This window comes from Seriola dumerili, unplaced genomic scaffold (genome assembly GCF_002260705.1).
Source record: "Seriola dumerili isolate Sdu_G_001 unplaced genomic scaffold, Sdu_1.0 BDQW01001389.1, whole genome shotgun sequence".
In the NCBI taxonomy this organism is placed as follows: Eukaryota; Metazoa; Chordata; class Actinopteri; order Carangiformes; family Carangidae; genus Seriola; species Seriola dumerili.
In genome coordinates, this window is record NW_019175644.1 from 781,430 (window position 1) to 808,007 (window position 26,578).

The window sequence follows — 26,578 nt, forward strand, 5'->3', positions numbered from 1 at the left end:
CCGCAGAGTGCACCGAGTTCATGTGTTCGTAAAGGCGCACGATATGACCACACACTGTTGACAGTCCATTTGCCGCGTAGACTACAGTAGGACAGTGCACCTACAGTAACCTGCCAGGTCCCAGCAAAATGTCTGTGTCTTTAAAAAGAACTCTATACCGAACGGTGCATGATGTCAGGCTGCCTTGCAGTCCGTATACTGTTCATGTGAGCGGCGTTCACTTCCTGTAAAGGGACAGAAGCGGGCAGAGAGAGAAAGAGAGAGTGGGATAGAGAGATGGGGGACGAGCGGCCAAGATAGGACTGGAGTGATAGAGAGAGCCAACGGACGAGGGGGAAACCGGGGCCTGCTTTTCTTTCTTTTTTTTTCCCCTTTTTTTTTTTTAAACACCTCGCAAACTTTATAGGTTATCCGAAGAGAAAGCCTGCCACATCTGCGCCAGCTGACAGCCGCAGTTTATGGATTAGCGACATATCGGGTAAATATATTCCCCCCTCTGTCTTGGCTTGATGTTTGCAGTGTCTGATTTGTATGACGCATAGGTTTTTTACCATGCATTATTCCCTCGCTTCTCCCTCTTTAAAGGCACAATAGGCAGCTGCACACAGCGGCACTATGCTGACAATACACCACGAGAGTTAATTCTGATACACTAACAGCTCAACTAAGTTAGACTCTTAAAACTTTCATGAAGTAATATCGCGAAATGTGAGGATTTTACGTGGAGCATGGCAATTCCCGTAGAAGTGCAGCCTACCGCACGCCACTGAAAGAATTCAATCAGACATATGATATTTGTAGTTTTTCTTTTACCCTCCCCAACAAAATGTAGTTCTACAGTAATGTTGGGCAATACTTTAAAAAACCACAGGAAATAGTATTGTCATGAGTTTCAACTGTAGCCATGAGTGGAGAAAGTGGCATGATATTGTCGGTCTTGCGTCACGATGAAGTCAAAACAAAAAATCTCCACCCATAATGCATCCATTGTATTGCTATAGGTTGCACGGTTGCTACAAGGAATAGTCGGGAGGTTGATGTTTCTGGGGCATTATTTCAAAAGTGTAGTATTCTTATATGATCTAATAAAGCTGGCCTCTCAAATCCTCACTGTCAGCACTGTTGCATCTTTAAATGTTTTTTTTTGTGTGTGTTTAAAATCTCTACTTAATACAAGAGACATAACACTATTCTGTCTGTACATGATATAGGCTGTAAAATCTTTGGGCTGTGAGGACTGTGAAGCAAAATGAATCAAGACACTTAAAGCCAATGTTAATATTTTACCAAAGGGAAATCACAGGATTAAAAATAATTTTAATTTAAGTTGAAAAACAAGTTTCCTTTACACATTTTACAGTTGACTGCTATTGTGTCAGTTGAGGCTCTGTTTACCTTACTTGAACCCTGTAGGAGTCATCTGACTATACATACAGTAACCCCCCTCCCTCTCCTTCCCCCCCTCCTTCTCTTGTGTGTACATAGGTGTATTATGTGGCTGGCCCACATGTAGCATGTGGCAATTTGCTTCATTTCCTGTCACTCTCCTTCCCTCTCGCACACATTCTGTCTCTCTTGTCACCCTGCTCTCATTCTTGTTGTCTCTAGTCCACGGTCGAATGTCAATGTGTTTGATCTCAAGATGACTGTGAAAGAGAAAAACCCCACATACTTGCAGGTTCGTTATGGGCTGTATCTTATCTCTTTTACGTGCTGTGTAACTCTACAGTATGGCTGGCATCCTGGTCCCTGACAGGTGTCACACAGGTTGGATTGCACCTTAAAGCCTGCTTTATAGATTCATATGAATCATTAAAGTAGTGTAGTGTGAAGTTCATAGCTTGTTTAAAAACATGCTCCTCACAATTTTACAGTAATGAATTCCACTTCAGAGTTTTTGAGTGTTTTAGTGCCCATCTGTTTCTACTTCTCTTATGTAAAAATATCATGGGCGATAATGAGGTGTGTTGTGCTTGTCTTTTTTTATATAGCTGAATCAGTATGTATCTATAGGTGTACCTACCTAAGGCAACACGAAGACAGCAAGGTAGTTTATGATAGGCCTCCTCCCAATACGGGGAAATCATTTCGGGGTAATGTGGGTTTGTTCTGCCAAGTTTCTATCTTCAGTGTTTAACACAACATACATGGAAAATGTGGGACTTTTTTTTTTTTTCTTTCTAAACGGAGGCCTTCCAACACCACTCGTCTTTGACTTGGACGTCTGCCAAAGGGTTGTGATGGCTCTCAACAGCTGTATTTGTCTGTGTGTGCGTGTTTGCGTGTGTCTGTGAGTGTGTTAGCATATGTGTGCGTATTTGTGTATGGGTGGGTGGGTGTGTGTGTGTGTGTGTGTGAGTGTGTGCGTGTGTGTGCACTCTCGCTGTGTGTCCCGGGATGCCCTTCCTCCATAGGCCTCACACTATACAGCATTCCACAAGGGGGCCCGGGGCTGTCTGCAAGTGGGGAGTGTCAAGGAGAAGGAAGGCAACGCTGTTTGAAATATAACTGATGCGGATCCTGACAGAAAAGGGTGAGGAGTAAAACTGCGAGACTCATCTCTTGCTAGACCCAAAAATGAACTAGGATTGATGTTGTGTCAACACACATTTACACTGTAAAAGAAAAAAACATTTGTACTTACATACATAGTCCACCTTAGGGCTGTCACGAATTCACAAAAACGATATTATCACGATATCTATAGAAAATTTGAAAAAAACAAAACAATAATGATAATCCTATCAGTCAACTTCATCTTTAACTTTGTTTTCTTTTTTCGGTAAATGAATTCTACTCAAGTAGGGAGGTGTAGAGGGAGTCTGTAACTATAGCTGTACAAAGTGCACAAAAAGAACAATTCAACTTGATGGAAAGTGAAAGGACAACCGAATATACCGATAAACAAAAGATCCACAAGGCTTAACATCTGCCATCATGATGTTTTTTATGTGTATTATAAACGCAATATCAATGTTGCATTTTTGTAAATATTTCGGTAATTGTCAATATGGATATATCGCCACACCCCTTATCTGATTACAACCTGTGTAAAACTTCTCTAGAGCTTTGATAAGGCAGCATTTACCATCACAGGCACATCAGCATCAGCAGTTGGAGAAAACTGCCTAAAGGTGATTTCCACTGTTTTTTCTTTGACAGCAAATATTTGAGGACAAAGCATCAGTCTTAATCCTTACTGTATTTTACTATGACACACTCAGGGGAAGATTAAAACAGCATGCTACTGATATTGAAAATCATCGCAACCAGAGATTTTCTTTACTCCCCTGCTTCATTAAAACACATTTATTGATCCAAAGTACGACATTTAAAACCTGGAGGATGCATTTGTCCCTAGTGCTGCTTCATTTGCTGTGTATGTGCGTGCGTGCGTGTGCGTGCATGTGTGTGTGTGTGTGTGTGTGTGTGTGTGTGTGCACATGCCCTCATGCTTGGTGCACTTTTCTCTGTATGTGTGTATACTTGTGTGGAGAGTGTGTTTATGTGTGTATGATTTTCCTTTCCTGAGACAGTGGATGAGTCATTGCTGATGGTATGCGATACAGGGCACCAGTCATACATCATGCTCTCATGCATTGCTCTTGTATTTTCTACGTAATGCTGAGCCTGTTCTAGTTAAACCCTGCTGGATTAAAAAAAAAAAAATTGCCGCCACTGGTGTGTTCAGGCTTGTTGGTTGCTTTTCATGGAACTGACATTCGAACAGTTAAGGATAACTGTGAAGAAATGTCTTTCTGCCGAATGTTAAGCCGGAGATATCAAGCACAGATATCCAGAGAGAAATCACACAATGTCACAGGTGTTAAAATATCTAAGCAATATATTTTATTTGAAGCTAATTCAAATATTGGTCCGTACTCCAGCACATAGTAATTCACTGTGTAGGTGTTAAAACAGTTTTTTTTCCTTTAAAGTGGCAACAATTGAAAAATCTGTCTGCAAATTACAACTTAACTATCTCCAGGTCTATATTGGATTGCTTGTCTTTGGCCAACATGCCCTGTTTAATTTACCCGGGGGACTGATAGGAAAGTAAGATAGCTTGTTTCTCTTTTGTGGCGGAACAGCCCAAACTTTATAAGTCTGTCAATAGGAGAGTAGTACACCAGCCAAACGGTTTAAAAAGATACAAACATTACTCAGTTACAAGCCGAGGAAGAATATCCTCTCAGCTCCATGTACGGGTTTTATAGGGCTATAAATTCTCAACTCATGAAATGCTGATGAATAGTCAACAATGTTGGAGGCCCTGTTGACCTTGCCATGTCCACATATTTCCTCATCAAAGCCAAAATTAAGTTGGGAGTCACATCAAATCAGATAGACCGCCAAATGAGTGAATTTGGAAGCACTGCTGAATGATAAATTTACTTAGATAAACTAAATTACGTCCAACTGGCCAATGTTCCACTGGGTTGTCTGCTAACTAATGTACAGTAGTTACCTGGTAGCCTAACATTTCATACCAGTAAAAATGTTGTTGTGGTCAGGCAGAGCAGAAATCAAAAAAGAGATGTCCGATCCTACAGGAGATATACAGTATATGTGTTAGATATCATTCATAAAGTTGGCATGAAGATTTTTCATGTTGCTTTATCTGTCATGACACTATTGTTTTGCAGCCAAGCAACATGCGTGTGTGTGTTTGAGGTGTAAAAAAAAAGATTGCCAAAGCCACAAAACAGGGTTGGGCAGTTCCTCAAATTTGCTACTCATTGAATATACAATGTGGCATAATTTCTTTCTTGGAATTCACTACCAGCTTTAGTTAGTCCCTCCTACTTTCAGCCTCACTCGAGGAAAATGGATTTGAGGATAAGATAGAACATATTGTAGCCTGTGTGTGGAAGTATGTATTTACTTTTGCAAAATTATTTCTTATTCCCTCAGTGGTTTGAAATACACACGAAGATGATAATGTAGCTGTGGACCTTATTTTCTGATCCCAGAAAGTACAGTTTATGCAGTTTATGCACAAACACACACGTACAGTCCATCTATGAATATGCTAAAATATAGAAACGTGGAAAAATAATGAGGGAGCAAATGAGAGAGAGAGAGGGACAGAGAGAGGATCAGCAAAAGCCATTAGGAATCCTGAAATGTAACTGATTTGGACTGCTTTGGCTCGCTACATGCTTTTCAGGAAGCCTTCCAAGAATTTAGACAATGAACAGTAAACATGGCATGTTCCTCAGAACAATTCCACATTAGATCTCAAAGATCACGTGTCCCTTTTTTTCTCAGAATTGACTGCCCCCACAGCACAGTACATTGCAGATAACCGTAGCAGCTACATTTCATGTTCCCAGTGTATGTACTGTACTTACACTTGACAAGGAGCTCTCACAAACTGACAAATGTGCAGAATCTCACTCTCTCTGTCTCTCCCTCCCTCTCTCTCTCTCCCTCCCTCCCTCCCTCTCTCTCTCTCTCTCTCTCTCTCTCTCTCTCTCTCTCTTTCTCTCTCTCTCTCTCTCTCTGTCTCTCTCTCTCTCTCTCTCTCTCTCTCTGTCTCTGTCTCACTCTCTTGCTCTGTCTCAGAGATTTCTGGTAAGTGACATGTTTGGCCGTTGGCATAATGCCTAGCAAGATCACATGGCATGAATGTCGTGCCTGTGTGATTGTGTGCGTGTGTGTGTGTGTGCGTGCGTGCGTGTGAGTGTGTGATTGCACATGTCTGTGCATTTGTGCTTGAGTAGAAAAAAGAAAAGAAAGGGAGCATGTGCACATTTGATTGTTCCAAGTATTTTCAGCATGAATAGGAGCACGTAGCAGACTGCTGAGAAGTATGACGGGGATGTGTTTCTGATATAGTCATGAGATCGCATTCTCAAACAGGATGGAAAATTAGATTTTGCACTTAATGATACTACATAGTCAAAGCTATTTTGCTTCATTTGACGGTATTTGTGCCATCAGCATATTAAAAAATTCATGAAGGTTATGTAGCCTTATGGAGTGCTCTTTTCACTTGTTAATGTAACATGCATGACGAGCAAGTCTGAAAAGCTGAAAATATCTCAAAGTTGTTCATACTTGTATAATCGTTGTTAGTATTATCTGGCACTTGATTTCCAGTTCTGGGAACCTTGCTTGAACTCCCTCTGTATATTTAATCCACAGTATGTCAGGGCTTATAATCATAAGGTCACAGGCATTCACCTAAATATCTCTTGCTTAAATCAACTTTGTAACTCCACATATCTTTGCAAAGGCTTCATTGTAAGTGAAGACAGTAGCTTGAATAGGTTTAGAACAATTTTCCCAGATTTAGATTTTCAGTGAGGGGACATTAGACTTACTGTGAAAGTCAAACCTATAATTCGGGGGATGACGCACACAGACATGCACAAACATACACACACTTACACACACAAACACATAAATAAACCCCACAGAATCATGCAGATAAACACACACACACACACTCACACAGAAGTAGACACACAGAGGGGGAGAGAGAGAGAGAGAGAGAGAGCACTGTGGATGGCATTTATCCTTGCAGCCCACCTCAATTTTCCATGCTCTTTTGCCGTGTGCTGTACATAATTAAATTGCTGCAAACTTCAAGCCTCTCTCAAGACTCCTGCCAGTAAACAAAGCTTTCTAATTACTACAGAGGGTAATAAGTGGGGAAAGCAAATAGGCTGACCCCTTCTCTGTGGCAATGACTTGTCCTGTATGTGCTCCTCATGTCCCAACAGCCTGGCAGAATGCTGGTAGGGGCCAGTGGAAAAAGACAGGAATCTGAGGCGGGTCGTTTTCACTACTCAAGGCCCCCCCTCCCTCCCATTTCCACAGCTAACATACGTTAGCAATTACTGCTAAATCATAGCATTAGCTACCTGATGCTTTCATTACAACTGTGTTCGCTGCAGCAGGTTAAAGCCACTTTGACTTTAAATTTAGTGATGTGTAATATGTTTTATTACTAGAAATTTCATTTCATTAGTTTTGTGGTTATTCTGATGGCAACAATTAATTCTATAATGTCTTGATGTGCTCTGCTTTTGTGCATTTTTTTCTAAATAACAAAGAAATAGTTTGACACTGAATTATATAATTCACTTTCTTACTTAGATAGATGAGAATGTTGATATCTGTATGTTCAAAATAAAGATACAGCCAGCAACCAGTTAGCTTAGCTTAGCTTAAAGGCAAGAAACAGAGGAAAACATGGCTCTGTTCAAAGGTTAAAAAAATGCACCTACCCGCAGCGCTAAAGCTCAAGAATTAATATGTTATATCTTAGTTGCTTCATTCATTCAAAAAAAACTGCTAGTTGCCTGGCAACCTCATTTTGACAACAAGAAATCACAGCACCTGCAAAAACTCCCATAAAACTACTATTCGTCAATATGAGACTTTTTTTGTATGGTTTAAACAACTAAGTTTTACATTTTAATGCGTGAGCTTTCTTGTAGGTTGGTTTTTTTTCAACCCTCCGACAAAGCCAAGCTAGCTCTGCTATTTCTCCCTGTATCTAGTCTTTATGCTAAGCTAACCAGCTTCTGGCAGTAGCCTTATGTTTACTGTATAAATGTGCTAGAGTGGTATCAGTCTTCTCAGCTAATTTTCAGCAAAAATGCAAACGGTTTCCCAAAATGCCAAACTGTTTTTGCTTAATTACTGTTACAATAATTTCTAAACAAGCAAATCATAAAAACTATATTCCATATAGAGTAATTACTTTCTATTACTCTGTATAGAATAATAAACAAATAAAATAAATAATACTATAAACCAGTAATGGCCACATAGCTCCATATTATCAGTCCCTTTGCATATAGTCCTGTTATCGATTCTAAATTACCTTTAAAGACACTTCAAAGTAGTAAAATAAAATCTTGATCAATATGATTAAATCAAAAAACAGTTTTAGAACTATGATATCCTCATGCAATAACTCCTTTCTTGTACTTTTGAGTGTGTTCATTTTGTGGAACTCCTACATATTTTTGCAATCATAATTTACTCATCCTCAACTGACCAACCCACAGCTATACATATGAATATCTATGAAAACTCAGTGGAATTTTTTTCTGCTATGCGAGGGTGCTGTCTATTTCCATGTTGTTTACTCAATTCTGACTTGAGTCAGAGATAAACAAGCTCTGTTCACGTAGGTCAGCAAGAGCCCTTTTCAGTATTTTACCAGTGTGATGAGGTTATCCAAGGTGACATGTTATTTGAGCACATGTGTGCTGGCTTAGTCTGTTGCTGACTAGAAGATTCATAGGTCACACTGAAGTGTGTGTGTGTGTGTGTGTGTGTGTGTGTGTGTGTGTGTGTGTGTGTGTGTGTGTGTGTGTGTGGGTGGGGGTGTGTTGAGGGCGGGGGGTATATGCACTCAAAATAAATGTGTATGTAATGCTGTGCACTTGAACAAACCGTCTTTTATGATACATTTTAACACAAGACAACATTGTGATTTTTATCAAGGGTAATCTCTGCCGCATGTCATGAGATGTTCTTTTGATTCACCTACCCTGATCATGATTTCAAATAGCATTTCGTTCCCCTGCTTTTTTTTTTCTTCTTTCCTTTAAGAGAGTGAATTAAAGCATTAAAGCATTCTGTCTGCTCTAATTGAAAAATGTACATGGGGCACTCCGTCGATGTGGGCACCGCTCTCTCTGTATGTCTTTGTCTGTGTGTGTGTGCGTGTGCATGTGTGTGTTTGTGTATGCCTGTCTGTAGACAGTGGGGCACTGATGCTGAAAGATGTGTCCTCATTTTTGCATTGCACTGGGCTCCTCTGGCAGCCATGTTGGGCTGCTCTGATGTCACGCGTGTGTCACTGTAGAACATTCAGCTCAGAAACGACAGTGCGGGGTGATCAAAATGGCATGTTTATTCTCTCCATAACCCCCACCCCCCACCCCACCCCCTCTCTCTCTCTCTCTTTACTTCTGTGTCACTCTCTTCCTGCCACTCACTCTTTCACCCACTGTTGGCATTATATGCACTGGAAACTTTAACATACACATTTTCATTAAAGTTTTTTTTTTTCTTTTCTTTTCTTGTCATTATGCAACCCCTGCTAGAATCCAAAATTGTTTTTGTTTTTTTATGCAGAGAAATGCCACATGAAGGGGAAAAAACAGCATTTTAACTGTGGAGGAATTGAAAGCTGCTTTCACACTTCAAGGTGTGACAATGCTATCGGAGCACAACCTCATTTTATGTGTTTTTTTGTTTTTTTTTAATTCCTCTCGCCTTGCATGCCCCTGTTTGATTGACACGGTTACTGCAGCTGTTATTCACCATTTTTAATTGTTCTTGTGATGTAAATCCACTGTCATAACACGTCACATGCTTCCAACACCTGAATACCTACAGTGCAGCACCTTTTCAGTGAAATTGCTTTACAACATACCATGTCTTTTCAGCAGGTAAAAATCTATAGGCCTGCCATAACACTTGAAAAGGAAATAAACTTTTGACCCATTTAGACTCTTTCATATTTGACGCCCTGGAATGGTCCATAAAGTTAAATGAGGGCAATGAGAGAAGGTAATGAGTCTGCACTTGTTGTTTTTCCATGGAGATTTTTTTAAGCATATATCTGAAAAGGCTTGCAAAACCCTCTCGTCTGTTGGATGGAGCTATGCCCCCGCAGCTACAACGATAAAAAATTAAGTACTTTATAACAGTGTTAGCTATAACTGTCCGATATTTTACTGGCTTCCTTTCAAAGGAACATCCCCAAAATCTCCATGTTACAGTTAATTTATTTTCAGATAACCTTAGTCTTGTTGGTTAAGAGGGCTTTGATGGATGAGGCTGTGAAATTGATTACTACAATAACATTATTTTTTGCTCTGTTTTTTTTGTTTTTTGTTTTTTTTTTTAATATATAACTTTGAACAGGCTGAACAGGCTTAGACTGAAACCACATTTCAAACAAACGCATTTTGTTCTGTTAACGGCTTAAAACTCCCCCAGCAAAAAAATCAAGCTGTTTGAGGTTTAAATGTCCGGGAACTCCCCACCAGTCAGTAGAACCGGTAGAAGCTCCTTGGATGAGTCTAAAACAGAAAATCCTCCTGGCTTTGACTTCTAGATAGCATTTTGTACTCGGCTGACTAAGAATCTTCATACACCAAGATTACTGATGATATATAAAGACCAACATGTACACTAACCACATGCGGAAACAAAAGGTGTTAGACATGGTACACACCTAAAAACGAAAAAATGTTTCTCATTTAGTATCACCTTTAAAAGTAAACTGTGGAATTTACCTTTAACTTCATGCTATTCCAGGCCATGAAAAAAAGGAAGTGAAGAAGAAGTTAGAAAACAGTGTTAACAATTTGAAAATTTGACATACTTTAAGAATCGTTTCAAAGGAATGCAGTCGCGGGGTTTAATAGTCCTCAAGTATACACAGTTTTATGGTGAGTGGTTGTGGTTGTGGTTGAAGTAGCACTGAACGTAAACATAACCTTTTTTTTTTTTTTTTTATTCACAAGAAAATTCCACAGGGCACCTTTTTAAGTAGGTCAGGGAATATAGGACAGTTTGAGTTGTTGAAAAATCACGACAAAATAAAAATGATTATTGATGATCATTGTTTTAATTTGAAGTCAGTCTTTTCAGCAGCTTAACATTAAGTGGACACGGTATGTATATAATAAATCCAACAAATAAAAACCTGCATGTTCTCTCACCACTCCATTCCCTTCATATGTCTTTACTGATAGTATATGTGTGTGCCGGATCACCACTGATAAGCTCTCATTTCATGCTGTTTCATCCTATTCCTTCCATCTTCCACTGTGTCATGCACTGTGAAAATCAAATCACGTTTGGAACAAATGCACAAACGCACGTCACCACTGATACACACTGAAACACTCGCAAACATACAGACCTCCTGTGAAATCTAACCTAATTGTAGTCCTCGTGTGACAGACAGTGACACTCAGCAGACCATCTCATGGCCGCTCTTGTCCTCAGATGAAGGTCACGTTTAAAGAGGATATCAATGAAGTTTTTCGGGCTGTGTGCCTTAGTTTACATGAGTGTCAGATGTCTTGTGGCCAGGAGTGCTAGCGCAGCAGTGGGACACCTGCTTTGTAATTGTACTTGCAAGAATAAATTATCAAGGTGCTCTTAAAGGCAGGCTTCAACTACAGCCAATTAGCTCCTTCTTAAACCGGTACACTCCCTGCCATGGCACAATCACAGTTTGGAAATGAGGGAGGGCGTTCGAGATGCCACAGAAGCTTCTCCCGAGAGTAAACCGGTGTCCTTGTCAAAGCAGAGTCACAAGACAAGAGAACAACACCCCTACTGTGATGCCAAGGGCAAATAATGGTTTTTTTTTTGGTTTTTTTTTTTTGAGTGAATTTCACTTTCTTGGATATAGTTATACGTTCACATACACCTAGCTTTAGACCATTGCAAAGTTTAATAATTGTCTCTGTTGCTCGATTGATAAAGCTGTTGCCAGTGTTTTAGGTACACCTAGCTAAAACTAACCGAGTCTAGAACATTAGCCTTGCTATAAGAAAAACTGGATAACCCTTCCCCTTTTTTTTCTAGACAGTAATCTTCTTACACTCCCAAATGGAGCAATTAAACTACAATTAAAGGTGATGTGCATACCATTGTTGACAACGATGTCAGTTTGCTCTCCGTCGACCATGTCTTTTCCAGTCTGTGAAAATACCAAAAAGCCAAAGGTGGAAAAAAAAAAAAAATCAGCTTGAGCCCATCAAAACTGTTGCTTTGCTGGCAGATCAGTGCGTGTCAGCATGAAATTAGGGCCCTTAGGCGCATGGAAAAATGTACAGTTATGTGTTATATTTTCGAGACACACCAGTCACATGGCAGCTGCGTGCTGATGCCAGTGTTAAGGATTTATTAGTTAGAAACTGTCCTAAAAGAAGCAATATCACATGGCAGTCATGGTGCGGTATATTGTATTGTGTACATACACAAGTGCTGCTGCTGTCAAATGCATTTATAGACACATTCGTTCCACTAATGTCTCCTGAATCATTTCGTGTGTTAATGGTCTCTCTCTTCCCTCCTTTTCTTCCTGTGCTGCTTACGTCGCTTCCTTATGAGTGGGAAATCGGGGGACTTTTCGGTCTTGTGTCAGTGTTTGTTCAAAATATCTCAGTCTTGCGTGAGTGCTGGGCACTGAGCTTCCTTGCCGCTCTAACGTCACACTTATGTGTTGCTATAAACTGGAACGACCTGCAGGCTCCCGTGGTTCTGCAATATGAGCCTAGTATTACCAAAAAAAAAAAAATCCAACTGTCTTTGTCCTTTAGCACTTTCCCCTGATGTTCTTGTGTCACACTATATTCTCTTCCCTTTTTCCCCTGTCACATAGCGGGATTTTCTTTCCCAGAAATGGCAGCCTCGGAGGCCTGTTTGGTGATGCTGACATTTTGGAGTCAGTAATGTGGAGGTGGAATCTCTTTTGATTAGAACAAAGTGTCAGTTTGTTGATATCGCTTGGCTTCGTCAGTTGCCCTGCTCTGAAAAGCAGACACCAAAAGCAACAGTTTGAAATGAAATCACACTATAAACCAAGTCATAACCATAATGGTTACATTTTGAATGGGAATTTGATCAGTACAACCAATCTAGTTTATTTAGCCTGTAAGTATTTCTGTCGTTTCGGCGCCTACAGTTTCTCCCCTCACCTAGAACTCCTTTTGAGCTTTACCTTTCTCTGTCACTCTGCCTCATTTCCCTATTCATCTCTAACTCTGTTCTCCCTGTGACTGCACTTTGTCAAGTTCTCTCTTGTTCTTTTCTATTTGCATCTTTCACACACACTCCCTCTCTCTTTCCTCTCTCCTTTTTTTGTCTTCTGTCTCTCATCCTTTTTGCTTCTCTCAATTTAACCTCCCCTACTTCTGTTTCTGTCTCTTTAACTCTCAACCATATGCCCAAAAAGTCACCATATATGTGTGTGTGTGTGTGTGTGTGTGTGTGTGTGTGTGTGTGTGTGTGTGTGTGTGTGTGTGTGTGTGGGTGTATGCAGCTATCCCGATGTTGTAGTCACTGTAGTTTGGTGTGATGTAGTAGCCGCTGCTACTGTTTGTTTGTTTACCTCCCACAGCCACTTGGAGTCCATTAGCAATGCCTTTGCCTCAGGAGGATCACTCACACACACAGTCACACACGCACTTGCGCGCACACACTGTACATGCTCTTCCTCTGTCTTTCCCTCTGTCTGGTTTTCTCTCACGCACATCAGTATGACTGCAAGCTAAACTGACTGGTAGCCCACTGTTACAGAAGTTTTCTGTGTTTGATAAAGTCCCCCACCCACTGTGAAATGTCAGAGTTTCTGGTGCAATAAGAGGTGGTAGTCATTAAATTGTTTCAGTGCTGTCTTCATCAATTCAATTGCTGCAGATCAATATGAAGTGCATATTTGTGTATACGTGTGTGCCTGTCACTGCTTATCCCCTTGACACGGCGCAGGTATTTAGAATGGATGGATTAATGTTATTGTTCATTTTGCACAAATGACAATTGAGCCTTTGACTGTTTGATTTTAGGGCGAAACAAACAGTGACCACCAATTACAGCAGCAGCAGGCATTGTAGCGTGGCAATAAACCAAATTGATCAAATTACCAAAATTATGAATCTCTTACAAATCCAAGTCTAAAACTGCCATTTTCAAAAATGTAATTGCTTGAATTACATATTATTAAATTGACAATAGCTACAACAGCCGATAGAACCATCACTTTAAAAAAAAAAAAAAAAAAAAAATCAAGTGTGAACAATGGAGAACTAGCATAATATTTGTCCAAATAAATTTGCACACAAACCACATAGCCTATTCTAAACTACCTTGTAGAATTGATGTTGTTCACTCCATTCATTAAAAGCCTCAATTAAATCGTCAAGAACAGATCTTTTAGACCATTTGGGGCAGTGGAAACAGACTGTTAACACAACACTGATGTTATTTTTTTTTTTAAAGTTGATATTGCAAACTTGCCATCATGCAGTTGCTTATTTACAAATCCAGTAGATTTGTAGTGATATTAGAAATCTGTTTTTGGTCTCCACCATCTCCCGAGAAAAACTTCTGGCTATTTTAGCTGCTAAATGCTGTCCTATGTTCACCACATAGCCGTTCATTTCATCTGTCTGCTGTTTGATGCTGTTACAATGGGTTTATCAGATATTATTTGCTGAAAACAGCTCCCTGCTTAGGCTGAAAATTATACCATGTGAGTCGTGCGCTGTGAAAAAACAACGAGCTAAAAGATGGTTTAAAGCTTTGTAGAGCTGACAGGAACTGCAGTTTGGTGACAACTCTCTGTGGGTTTGTCCCCTTGCACATTACACATAGTCATTTGATCCATTGTTGATATAAAAATATTGATCATAGCTGCTTTAAGTGACAAGCTAAAAGGTGACTTCAGATTAGTTATCAGATGAAGTTCAAAATTTGAGTTTACAGTCTCACGCAAAAGTCCAGAAGCTCTAAGTGGTAGAGTACCAGCACCAGACATTATTCAGGCACCGATGTATCAAATAATATGTGTTTTTACATTTAATGTAATCAAACTAATTGTCCCAATTTATGATGACACAGGTTTTAGGTCACATCATACAGCACCTGTATGTGATTCTCTACATTCGTTTATATTCAAATTGTCATTATTGTATTGCAGACAGCATTGTACCATTAGTTAAAGCCTTTTTTTTTCTCTGGTCACAGACTTATGTTATTGGTGCATATTGAGTGAATACAAGTAGAAAGATACCAGACAATATTCAGCCCACAACAAATCATTTCATAGTTGTCTGTTTGTTACATAACTGTGTGAATCATTGGGCGAGTTTTTTTTTTTTTTTTTTTTTTTTTTTTTCATAGAAAAGATGATTTTGATCCTGACTATGTGCAGACAACTTCACCCAGCGGGGTCTATACACAGAGAATGATGTTGCATTATAAGCAGTGATAAGCAGCCTCTCTCACTCTTTCTCTCTCTCTCTCGACATCCCATAATGATACTCAGACAGACTCAGGCAGACACCCGCTCTGTCCCGATTGGTAGAACTGTTGCCAGGGAGCGTTGCCGTCTCAACGTGGATAGAATCTGTTGTCTGGTACACTTTAGACATGAGAACAACTGCAGGATCTGAATATTTATAACGAGGGGACTGTTCATATTGTGATTGTATAGAGGCAACATAAGCTGGAGGGGAAGGATCTGTTCCTGTTCGGCTCACTTCAAAAATTTCTTTCAGTTTGCTTTTTTCCATGGATGGCTGTACTTTAAATGAGCTGTTAATTAATGTTATTACTTTTCTATGCATTTGCTTTCTTACTGTACTGTATATTTAGGGTAGTTAAGTTTTTGTTACCTGCACTGTGTGGCACCAACTTTAAGATTGAACTTACATGAACTATTCCACAAAGTACTAAATGGCGAATACATGAATCCTAATTGCGTATGACTTTTATGGTCTTATGTTTGAATGTTATCCTGTTGTCATTCGGTAGGTAGCTACAGTATAACTAGTAATTAAAACCTGTGTGTGTGTGTGTGTGTATGTGTGTGTGTGCATGTGTGTGTGTGTGCGTGTGCGCCATCTGGCGAATCGTCTCATTTCTTCATATTATTCAAATATGCCTGGACCTGCTGCTACAGTTAATAACACTGTGCGTAGGTATGAATCCTTGATTAAAATGGATGTAACACATTCCAACAAAGCAGACAACAGCAATCAGAGCAGCATTCAAAACTCATATCTCAACTCACAAACTACGCCGACACACACACACACACACACACACACACACACACGCACGCCTGGCATGCAGTGCCAAGAGTCACAGCCCAGTATATAACGATGATTATAAAAACACGCCTTGGTATGCGAGAAACTTTGACATGGAAATGCAAACACACACAGAGGGAAATGAGGACACGGGCAACAGAGAGGCACGCACATAGGCACATATAATCACTCGTTAGGCAAACAAGTTGAGGGAGTTCATGCCTTATATATTTTTTTTTTTTTTTTTATCAGGGGTGTGCAAAGTCTATATTTAATGCAGGCAGGAGGAGAATGCAATTTGCGTGTGAATGATTGTGTGTGCATGCGTGTGCTGTTATGCGTGTGGGAATGTGTGTCTGCACGTATTCCCATAATGTACATGTACACGCGTCTTTGTTTCATCTTCACCCATGCATACATTTACATGCACATGCGGCTTGTGTGTCTGTGTATATGTGCAGCGTGGCACACTGCCGTCCTGTCTGCCTGACTCAACATATTCTCCGTTTGCTCGTTCACTCTCCTTTGCTCTTTCTCTCCCCCTCCTTTTTCCTCTTTTCAACCCCGCACCACCAACCACCAACCACCACCACCCAACAACCCCCACAACACACCCCCCCCCAACACCCCCCACCCCCACCCCTCCCTCTCGCTCTGCCCGGCTGGCACGTACATGCATGTCTGTAGACTCTGTACTGTGCTTGCTGCCGTGGCACGCGCCAGCCTCACTGCAATGCAGCCCTGTGTGCATTAATTGGCAGAGAGACAGTGGGTACGTGGTATGCAGGGCGGGAAGGATAGAGAACAGGGAGAGAGGGCAGAAGCAAGAGGCGATGTAAGGACACAATAGTGACAATAACTGTTGGACGGACTGATGGACAAGCAGTGTGGCAGGCTCATAAGAGGGACAGACAGACACGCAGACCAACAGAACGCGTGTTGCTGAGTGTGCACAGGGAGATTACCTGACTGTGTGTTGGTGTGTGTAGAAAAGAGCAGGGGAATGTGTGTATGTCTGTTTGCATTAGTGTGTTTGCAGATTTGTGTCTCCGGCGTTTTGACTGTGCTTTTTGTGGGTGCTCACTCATGTGTACCTATATGTGCCGTGCAGATATCACACTGCTGGGGCAAAGCTCTCTAAACCAAAGTCTGACTCACTGTATTCAACGCTTTGTGATATCCTCCCTTTCATATTTCCGCTGTGACTGAAGAGTAAAAGTTTGCTCAGTTTAGCACAACTTTCTCTACTTGAGGTTTCTCTGGCAAAAAAAAAAAAAAAAGTGCAATGTGTCTGGATGCTTTCTGAGGACATGCTCAGATATAATAATGCTCTGCATCAGCTTTTTTTTTCTGTTTATAACAGATTGTGTATTCTGAGGTGCAAGGATGGAATGAGATTTGGAAAGCATTCACCAAAATGTTTACTGTCTTCATGTGTCATCACCCAAAATGCAGTGTGGAGGTCAGGAAGCTTCCCACATTGTGTTTTTAGGTTTTTACTCTGACATGCATGAATTACACAACATTTACGTGTGTTTGTGTGTGTGTGGGTATATATGCACGCACATACTGTAAAATGCACTTACTCATCCGTCACAGCAGTTTTGTATTCTTATCCTCCCACACACATCTTTCTGGAAATTATCCTCTCTGCTCGCTGTTGTCTTTTGTCTTTCCTTCCCTGTCACAGGCTGCGACATCTGGCTCCTGTCCTCCCTTGTCCACATCCAGCGACGTTTAGGGAGGCCGTCCAGTGCGCTGCATGGTCAAAAAAGTAGCAGCGCAAAAAACAGAAATGTCACCTGAGTAAGCTGAGCCACTAGAGCGGAGGTGTAAATTAATCATTCAATTTATCAATTCATGTCGAAATACAAAATAGTCTTGCGTGAAGACAGTACTTCGCTCTACTTGTGTGTAGGTGTTTGGCAAAGAAGTCCTTGCATGATTCAGAGAAAATACACAACACTTGCTCAAAAGTCAAACCTCTTGTTTTTAACTATTGTCTGTACTGTAGGGAAAAAAAAAAAAAAAAGGGAAATACCTTGAAATGACAGATTGTGTTTTTGATGAACCTTTTTTAATTCTACAATTGGAAGGATTAGAGGGTTGCTGCGTTGTGCGTGTTTTAAAGCTTCCAAGTTAGTAAAGCTTTGCTCTACCAGGATGACCAGTGATGCATGATCTCCAGACTTGCGTCAAACTGGAATTTCAGAAGTTTCACTATTCGACGTCTAATTAATTAAGGGTGGCTCTGACCTCCGTGAGCTCTTTTTGTTTCTCTTTTGTCTTAGTCACTCTGCTCTTTCTGTTAGACCATATAGGCATCTGTGTCCAGGGGCAAGTGGCAGAAGTTGCTTCAACCTAATTGTCTTTCTCTACTCGTACTGTCCTCAAATGACTTTCTCTCTGTCTCAACTCTCCCCTCCCTCCCTCCCTCCCTCCCTCCCTTCCTCCATCCCTCCCTCCTTTGCTTCTCTCTAGCTCTGCCCAGTCTCTGTCTCCGTCTGTAACTGTAGCCTGTGTTTTTCTCTCCCTCCCACTCCCTGCAACGTATAGATACTGCATTGATCAGACACACACGCGCAGACACATGCACACACACACACACGCACACACTGAGCCTCCCACTCCTTTCATCATTGATTCGCTCTGCTCTGCTCTCTCTTTCTCTCTCCCCATTCTCTCTCTCCCTCTCTCTCTCACACACTCTCTCTCTCTCTTTCCCCCCCTCTCTCTCTCTCTCTCTCTCTCTCTCTCTCTCTCTCTCTCTCTCTCTCTCTCTCTCTCTCTATCTCTCTCTCTCTCTACAGCGGCACTTGTTGAATTCAACCCTTGGAGAATAGAGAGAGGGGAGAGAAACAGAGAGAGAGATAATGACAGGGAGGCAGAGGGAGGCTTTGAGACAGTGCTGGAACAGACAGTGAGCAGAGAGAATGGGGCTTTGGAGGATATAGAGATATAAGATAGGCTGGTGAAGACAGACAGGGAAAAGTCAGTCAGACAGCAGAGAGAATCATCTTTGAAACAGTGGGAATGACACTTTAAGTGAAAGAGAGAGTCAGCCAGACGGAGTACATCAGAGTGCTCTCCTTCCATCTCTAACTACCCCTCGTCTGTCCTGGTCCTGGCTGCTGCTGGTGTGTTTGTGTGTGTCAAGGCTCCATGGTGTGTCTTAACCAGAAGACTGGCTTACACAGGTCAGAACTGTCTGGGATCACAGTGAGCGCTTTTTACTTTGCGTTTGTGCATGTGCGAGAGACTGTTAGCAGGGGAAAGTCGTGTGCTGGTTCCTCCAGGTGAGTGCTTGCATGCCAGAGTACACAGTAATTTCCCCATGCAGCCTGTGCTGTGTGTGTTTATGCATGCACACTTTTATGTAAGTAAGCCAGAGTGCATGTCTGTCTGTATGGAGTGCATGAAGTGGGAGTGAGAGAGGGAGAGAGAGAGAGAGCGTGTGTGTGTGTGTGTGTGTGTGTGTGTGTGTGTGTGTGTGTGTGTGTAAGAGAGTCGGTGACATTTTTTTTTTTTTTTTTTTTCAGTTTGTATTCCTGGAAACTGCTTCTGCCAGCATAGCTAGCTCAATAATGAAACTAGTGCGTATATGTACGTGTGTGCGTGTGTGTGTGGTGTGTGTGTGTAGTGTACTTTGTGTGTGTGTGTGTGGGGGGGGGGGGGGGGGTGAGAAAAAAAACAATGACACAAGGTTCAGGGAAGAAAAGGTGCAAATATGCCTGGAGAATGTTACTGAGCAGGAGTAAAGGGAGCTATCAAAGTTTAGGAAGAGGACACATGCTGACAAAGCTATAGAGTTAGCTAAATCAGGCAGAGACCCTAATCTTTGACATGAAAAACTGATTGTGTTACTCGCTGAAAAAAGTTGTTGTCATGGCTGACTTTCAGGTTGTCCAAGTCTGGAGGAGAATATTGTTGTTAAAGCACTAGATACAATAAATGGAATGAGTCCTGGACGGATTCCTGGAATTAAATCATGTAAAACAGCATAGCCTAAAGGTGTTTCATAATGTTCTCATGTACAGTAGACACGGCATTGTATTCAGTTTGTTTTTTTTTCTTTCTTCTTCTTGTGGACTGACTTGACTCCTCCTTTCTCTCTCCTGCCTCTACTCTCTCACCCACCATCTCCGCATATCCATCTCTCTTTCACACACCTCTCACTTCTCCCTCAACTGTATTCATTTTCTCACTTCATCTCAACTCTATTTTCATTCTTGCTCTCTGCTTCTTTTAAGATTCTCTCAATTTTCCCTTCTCGCCTCTCTACCTCCCTCTGGCATGTCTTTTCATCTTTCACGCATTTTCTATTCACTCCTTCTTTATCACTGTATTTCTCTTCTCCAACGTCTTCTCCATGTCTTTTTTTTTTCTTTTTCTTTTTTTACAGATGCCTCTCTCAGTAGCGGAGTCTGCAGTGAATATCTGAAACCCCATCTTCCTCTTCCTCTGCGGCCAACATGTCCCAGCTGCTCCATGTGGAGATCCCGAACTTTGGAGCCACAGTTCTGGGCTCCCTTAATGAGCAGCGCCTGCTGGGACACTACTGCGATGTATCCATCCTGGTCAAAGGTTGGTTAGCAGGAAATCTGCAGATTTTCTATTGTTTGTAGAACTTTGAAACCATACTAGAATTTGTCATCAAAATCCTCAACTTCTCTTTCTCTTCTCTGTTATTTCTATCAACCAGGTCAGGCGTTCAAAGCCCACCGGGCCGTTTTGGCTGCCAGCAGCCTCTACTTTCGTGACCTCTTCAGCAGCTCCACCAAGACCCAGTTTGAGTTGCCCTCCTCAGTCACACCTGCTTGCTTTGAGCAGATCCTCACTTTCTGCTATACAGGGAAGCTAACAATGGCAGCTAGCGAACAGCTGGTGGTCATGTACACAGCTGGCTACCTCCAAATTCAGCATATAGTTGAAAGAGGCATGGACCTAATGTTCAAAGCCAACTCACCTCACTGTGACTCGCAAACAGCAGGGTCCTTAGAGGAAACAGGATCCGAACCGCAGAGTCCTTCTAATAATGGCAACGGCCTGGCGGTGGCCGCCCTTTTGGGAACCCCGGGCTGGTCTCCATCCCTACTCTTGCCGCAGCGTAAGATTAAACTAGAAGGGGGTGACCCGACACCCCTGACAATACCCTCGACACAAAGCAAGATTTCGTCTTCAGAGTTGGGGAGTCGACTGGCGAGGGCCAGTTCATTGTTCTACACAACGGCTGGGGGGACCTCCATCCCTGGTTTGCCTTCTTACCACCTTCAAGGGGCCGGCGGAGGTGGAGCAGGAGGAGGAGCAGGAGTTGAAAGGTCCAGTCCTGGAGCATCCAGCTTGCCCACCACTGACAGTCCCACATCTTACCAGAATGAGGATGAGGAGTTTGAGGAAGAGCCCTATGACGGGATCACAGAGGATGCCTACAGTCATCTCTATGGACGTTCAGCTAACCCCTATGGGAGTGAGTATTATGTTATACTGATGCTTTTATAAAATCTTTGTGTGTTGCAAGTGTTGCAGTGCTTAGGTGTATTTCAAACACCAGAAGCATGTTGACTGAACCTTTACTCAGGGATGTTTTTTCGTCATCATGAAAATGAATATACAAACTTTTATAGCATTTACTTCATAACTCTAGTAAATTAAAGTTGTTTCAAGGAAAAACTGGACAAATGAGGAAATGCTAACAAGACAATCTCAATAGCATTCGTGCATTTTATCTTTCTAGTCATGTAAGGTCTGACTAAGTGCATCACTTTCTCAATTGCCCTTGGCTCAGATGGCAAAAATTCATTTGATATTAGTCCATTCTGAAAGTGAAACTGGGCATGACTTGCAGAAATGTATAACCGTAAATGTAGGAGTTTTGGTGCTACTTGTCCAGACTTGTTATGTATTGGGCAAAAAAAAAAAAAAAAAAAAAAAAGGATGCACATTCATTTCATCCCAGTTACATTATTTAATCTTTCATAAATCATGTATCCTGCGCATCTTGAAAAAGCAGGATGTTGTGCCTCCAGTGTGTGTGTGGGTTCTCTCAGCATAAAGATAGCTTTATAGAGTTATGATTGGAGTGCATCGTGACCAACAACACACGCCTTATCACAGCTACAACAGCTGGTCTGTACTGCTTTTTGTTATGGTTTTTTTTTCTTCTTCTTCTTCCTCATATGGTGTACATTTGCATATACATTGCAGGCACAGATTCTATATTCACATGTGTTTGCATACACTCATAAACACACAGACCAGACACAAGTAGACTCAAATATACATGTACAAACACACACACACACACACTCACACACTCACACACACTCACACACTCACACACTCACACACACCTCCCATTATCCATAGCGTCCTGCAGCTCAAAGGCATCAGACAGCTTTGTCAAATTCTAGAGTTTCAGATATTTATGAAATCCACTCTATCTGCAATCAGTCAGAGCACCCCAGGGTGACATTGTGGGATATTTGAGAACCATTCACATCTGTGTGTGTGTGTGTGTGTGTGTGTGTGTGTGTGTGTGTGCGCGCGCGCACGCGCGTGTGTGTGTGTCTCTATGTGTGTGTGCGTGTGTGCGTGCGTGCGCATAGGAGGTTGCGTGCATGTGCATACACTCACGAGTCATCTTAGAGGTTAGGGGAAACAATTTCGTGAGTAAGAACCTAACACCCAGCTTTGGATCTGTCCCCCTCCAAAACTCAAGTTGCTGATGCAGCGTCATGACTTATCTGGGATACATCTGCAATGCTCTAAAACATTTATGAAACACAACAAGCTTGTATGAGATTACACCAACCTGCTTTACTAATTAAATCTTGAGGCCTCTCTCTAAACAGGGGACACAGGGGGTGATGAAATGATATTATAACTTTTGTAGAGTACAGTCTGATAAATGAATGCATTCATGTACACATTGCTGTAACAAAAAAAACAAAACAAAAAAACCCTTTTGGTTATCGAATCCTCTCTGAACCTTTTCTCTTCTTGCTCGCTTTCATCAGTCCAGGACAAGCCAGAGATGGCAGCGGTGCCCTTGGCCTTGGAGAACCGCAACTGTGTGCTGATCCGCCGGGACCTGGTGGCGCTGCCTGCAAGCCTCATCAGCCAGATAGGCTATCGCTGCCACCCTAAGCTCTACACAGAGGGGGACCCTGGGGAGAAGCTGGAATTGGTAGCTGGTAGGAACGCAGCGTACTTCTACACTTTTTCCACATTTGGATAATTTAAAACCCAGTAGCTGGCCAAATGAAATTAAACTGATTTCAACAAATAAATTCACAAGGTTAGAGAATTCCATCAATGTGAAATAGAAAAATTTGAAGCTGGCGAACCACTTAAAATCAGTAATTGGGCAAAGAGGACATTGATTGAGGAGGTAATCCACAAAGCAGTGACCTCTCTAACTTCCTTTTATATCCGTAAGACGCATGTATTCAACCTGGGCTTGAACCCAAGGAGATTTCTGCCAGAGGTTAATCTCTGGTCATCACCATTCACAGTAACTTGACTCTAGCATGACTGCTAAAGCATGTAATTAAAAGATTTTGGTGAAATTATGTTTGCTGTTCAGCAAGGCAGTGCTTTAGTCATACTAAAGCCGGGTCAGGAGGAGGGTCAGATGATGCGCACCGAGTCATTTAGATCAACCGCCGTAGCAGGTCCGACCCACGTCACTGTGTCAGTCTGAAAGGGATAAAACAAAGATGCACATAGAGAATTTCTGCAGAGAGAGACGACTGTGACAGAAGGACAACCATCTCTGCAGTAGCCATCAATCAGGCCTTTATGGTAGAGTGACTAGACAGAAATCCCTTTGGAGTAAAAAGCATATGACAGCCAGGAGTTTGCCAGATGGCCCTTAGAGGGCTCTGAGAGCATGAGGAAAAAGATTTTTTGGTATGATGAGACAAAACCAAACTCTTTGGTCTAACAGCCAGAAATTGCTCGTGGCTGTCAGACCAGAGACTTTCAAAGGGAGCAGGTACCGCTCAGCATGTAGCTAATATTATTCCTTCAGTGGAGCATGGCCAAAAAGTTGTATCAATTTAATATTGAATCTTTTCAGACAAAAGAATGGAGTTTGAATACTTCCTAGTCTACTTTATAGGCAGACACAGCCGAACACAATGATATGTGAACACGCAAGTTGTGCAAAATGCTCAGGCGCAAAGTTACCACATGGTGAGATTCAATCAAATCGTAATTGAATTGAATTAGAAACAGAATGAAACACAATGGAAACGTGTAATTCAGTGGTGTAGTGTGCATATAAGACGCAGAATACAATACATCCATGTGAAAGAGATGGTATTGTGAAGGAAGTGAAACCAAGAAATTTAATAGTGTGGTGCTTTTACGCCCTTCAACTTTGATTCCATCTCCAGTTTCTGATTCAGCTCCAGAGAGATGAAGCTTTGTTTAATTCCATTAAAGATCTCCTTGAACATGAATTTCAAATGTGGCAAAAGACTAAAAGCAGAACTGGTTATTTGGGTCCAAAGAGAGAAAAGATAAAGCTCTAGAGTTTTGAACGACAAGGAAATGGGTTGTAATACGAGGAGTTTTCTCAGCAGATCTTCTTTTTTCTTACTACACAGGTACGCAGGTGTTCATGACCCGAGGCCAGCTGATGAACTGTCATCTATGTGCCGGTATCAAACACAAAGTCTTGCTCCGCCGTCTGCTAGCCACATTCTTTGATAGGTGAGTATAAAGACATGCACAACTGAAGACAGCAGTTTGTGTTAGTCTTTAAGGAGCCACTGTAAGATTCCACTTCTGTGTATGACTCCAACACAACCACAGTTGTCACAAACCAACTTTCACACTCCATCTGTGGCCATGTTGTGCAATGCGGTTAGTTATGTGTGTGTGTTCCCATGTTCGCCTACTTCCATGTGCCTGTAGCTGACTCTGCCCCCTGGTGTTGACTCTGTATGCTTGCAGAAACACTTTAGCCAATAGCTGTGGGACTGGTATACGTTCTTCTACTAGTGACCCCAGTCGGAAACCCCTGGACAGCAGGGTCCTCAACGCTGTAAAACGTAGGTTTATCATCCAAATCATTTCATATATGAGACAGAATTTCAAAAGAGCACAATTTGTCTACATTGAGTTTGCTGTTTTCTCTCTTTTACAGTCTACTGTCAAAATTTCAACCCTAACTTCAAGGAGAGTGAAATGAATGTGATCGCTGCCGACATGTGCACAAACGCGAGGCGTGTCCGCAAGCGATGGTTGCCCAAGATCAAGTCCATGCTGCCTGATGGCATGGAGGTGTACCGTGCGGGAATGGGAATGGGTGCTGCTGTGGGTCTGGGCCTGGCACTAGGTGCCCCTCAACCAGGGGTATCCCTTCCCTTTGAGCCTGACTTCAAGACCCTTGAGCAAAGGTTGTATCCAGATCGCAAGGACCCTCTCAGGACTCACCCACCGCTGACAGAGGGCAGCCCTGGGTCTGGGGCAGCTGGAGCAGAGGCTGAAGGTGAAGGAGTCGCCCAGGAGGAACAGGAGGAAGACGAGGATGAAGCTGGGTTGGAAGGTGTAGATGGATCACTGGGGGCGCCAACCTTGATCCCAGGGGCTGAGGCAGGCAATTGTGGTGACACGCCGCCTGAGCAGGAAGTGGAAAGTTTTGGACAAGGTCTGAGAGTGAATGGACAGTGAATGTCCTTTTGGGCTGCCTCTCATTTTGTGAAATCTGTTTAACACCACATTTTCTTTTGCTTGCATCTCGTCCACCACTTCTCCTCCTCTGTGCTTCCTCAACAGGAATTATCAGCACAAAAAGCCGCGCTCGTAGATCTTACTAACGGAAATTTGTCACACATGCATGCACACACGTGTGCTTGTGGACACACATTCTTACTGATCGCGGAAGCAGACACAGGCATGGCATTAGCACATGAAGAAAATCAATGATTTCTCCTCCACCCTTTTCTCATGTATTCAGTATTTACTCAGTATTTCAGCACATGCAAACATAGTACAAAGGCCCGATAGCAGAACAAATGACTGTAATGATTCATGATTTCAGTGCAATACAAAAGCAGTAGCTGCTTTGCTGGCAGTTTATGGAGTGTACTATAATGGTTTGTAAAATGATTCCGTTTTCCTGGAAAGCTGCTTCTAAAAATAACTTGTGTAACCTTGGGAAAAACAGATCAGAGAAACTTTGCTCCTTTTAAAAATCAGCTTATTTTTGCAGTGTTTGACCACTTTACATCATATTGTTGTATGATAAATGTGTGTGGATATATGAAAAAAAAAAGATTGTGTTGTAATTAAAGGTCAAGTGCTGTATTAAAAAAAAAAGATTGTGTTGTAATTAAAGGTCAAGTGCTGTATTAGCAGTTACCATTAAACTGAACAATTTTTATTTCCTGATAAAACAGCAACATCATTTTTATGATAAAGATGAGGAAAGGGTTTTTTTCCCTAGGAAACCTCTCCACAATCTAACAAATAATCTATCACATGGAGTTGTTTTTTCATGCACATTTGCCCGTGACACATTGGATTAGATTGTCAATGTGATGCCTGTGTCTGCTCCAGACAGTCCCTCCAAACCACACACACGCGCACATACAGAAACACACACGCACATGTGCGCACATTTCCCACCTTATGATACTAGCCTTTAATATCTGCACCAATGCGTTGAAAATACACCGTTCAGTAAAAAAAAAAAAAAATGTAACAATGCTTTTTAACTTTGAAAAATCCTTTTAAATTACACCATTCTGTCTTGGAGA

The 26,578-nt window shown here is 41.8% G+C and overlaps 1 protein-coding gene across 2 annotated transcripts; it reads left to right on the forward strand.

The window, feature by feature from the left end:
• The first annotated feature begins 95 nt into the window (after positions 1–95).
• On the forward strand, positions 96–26,578 carry nacc2 (NACC family member 2). 2 transcript variants are annotated; one of them, XM_022768061.1, is made up of 8 exons: positions 96–478; positions 20,212–20,393; positions 20,512–21,276; positions 22,826–23,002; positions 24,422–24,527; positions 24,771–24,868; positions 24,964–26,113; positions 26,158–26,578. In XM_022768061.1, exons 2-7 carry the CDS (start codon positions 20,282–20,284, stop codon positions 25,488–25,490), a joined length of 1,785 nt encoding a protein of 594 aa, XP_022623782.1. In that variant the 5' UTR covers positions 96–478; positions 20,212–20,281; the 3' UTR covers positions 25,491–26,113; positions 26,158–26,578. The 2 variants fall into 2 exon arrangements, with proteins under 2 accessions (XP_022623782.1, XP_022623783.1); XM_022768062.1 differs by lacking the exon at positions 96–478 and adding an exon at positions 17,218–17,271.

Bases quoted from the DNA above. Each gene is read 5' to 3' on its own strand.
- nacc2 (XM_022768061.1), top strand. From the start codon at position 20,282: ATGTCCCAGCTGCTCCATGTGGAGATCCCGAACTTTGGAGCCACAGTT. The intron at 20,394-20,511 runs GTTGGTTAGCAG...TCTATCAACCAG, and splicing joins TGTATCCATCCTGGTCAAAG to GTCAGGCGTTCAAAGCCCAC. The intron at 24,528-24,770 runs GTGAGTATAAAG...GTATGCTTGCAG, and splicing joins CTAGCCACATTCTTTGATAG to AAACACTTTAGCCAATAGCT.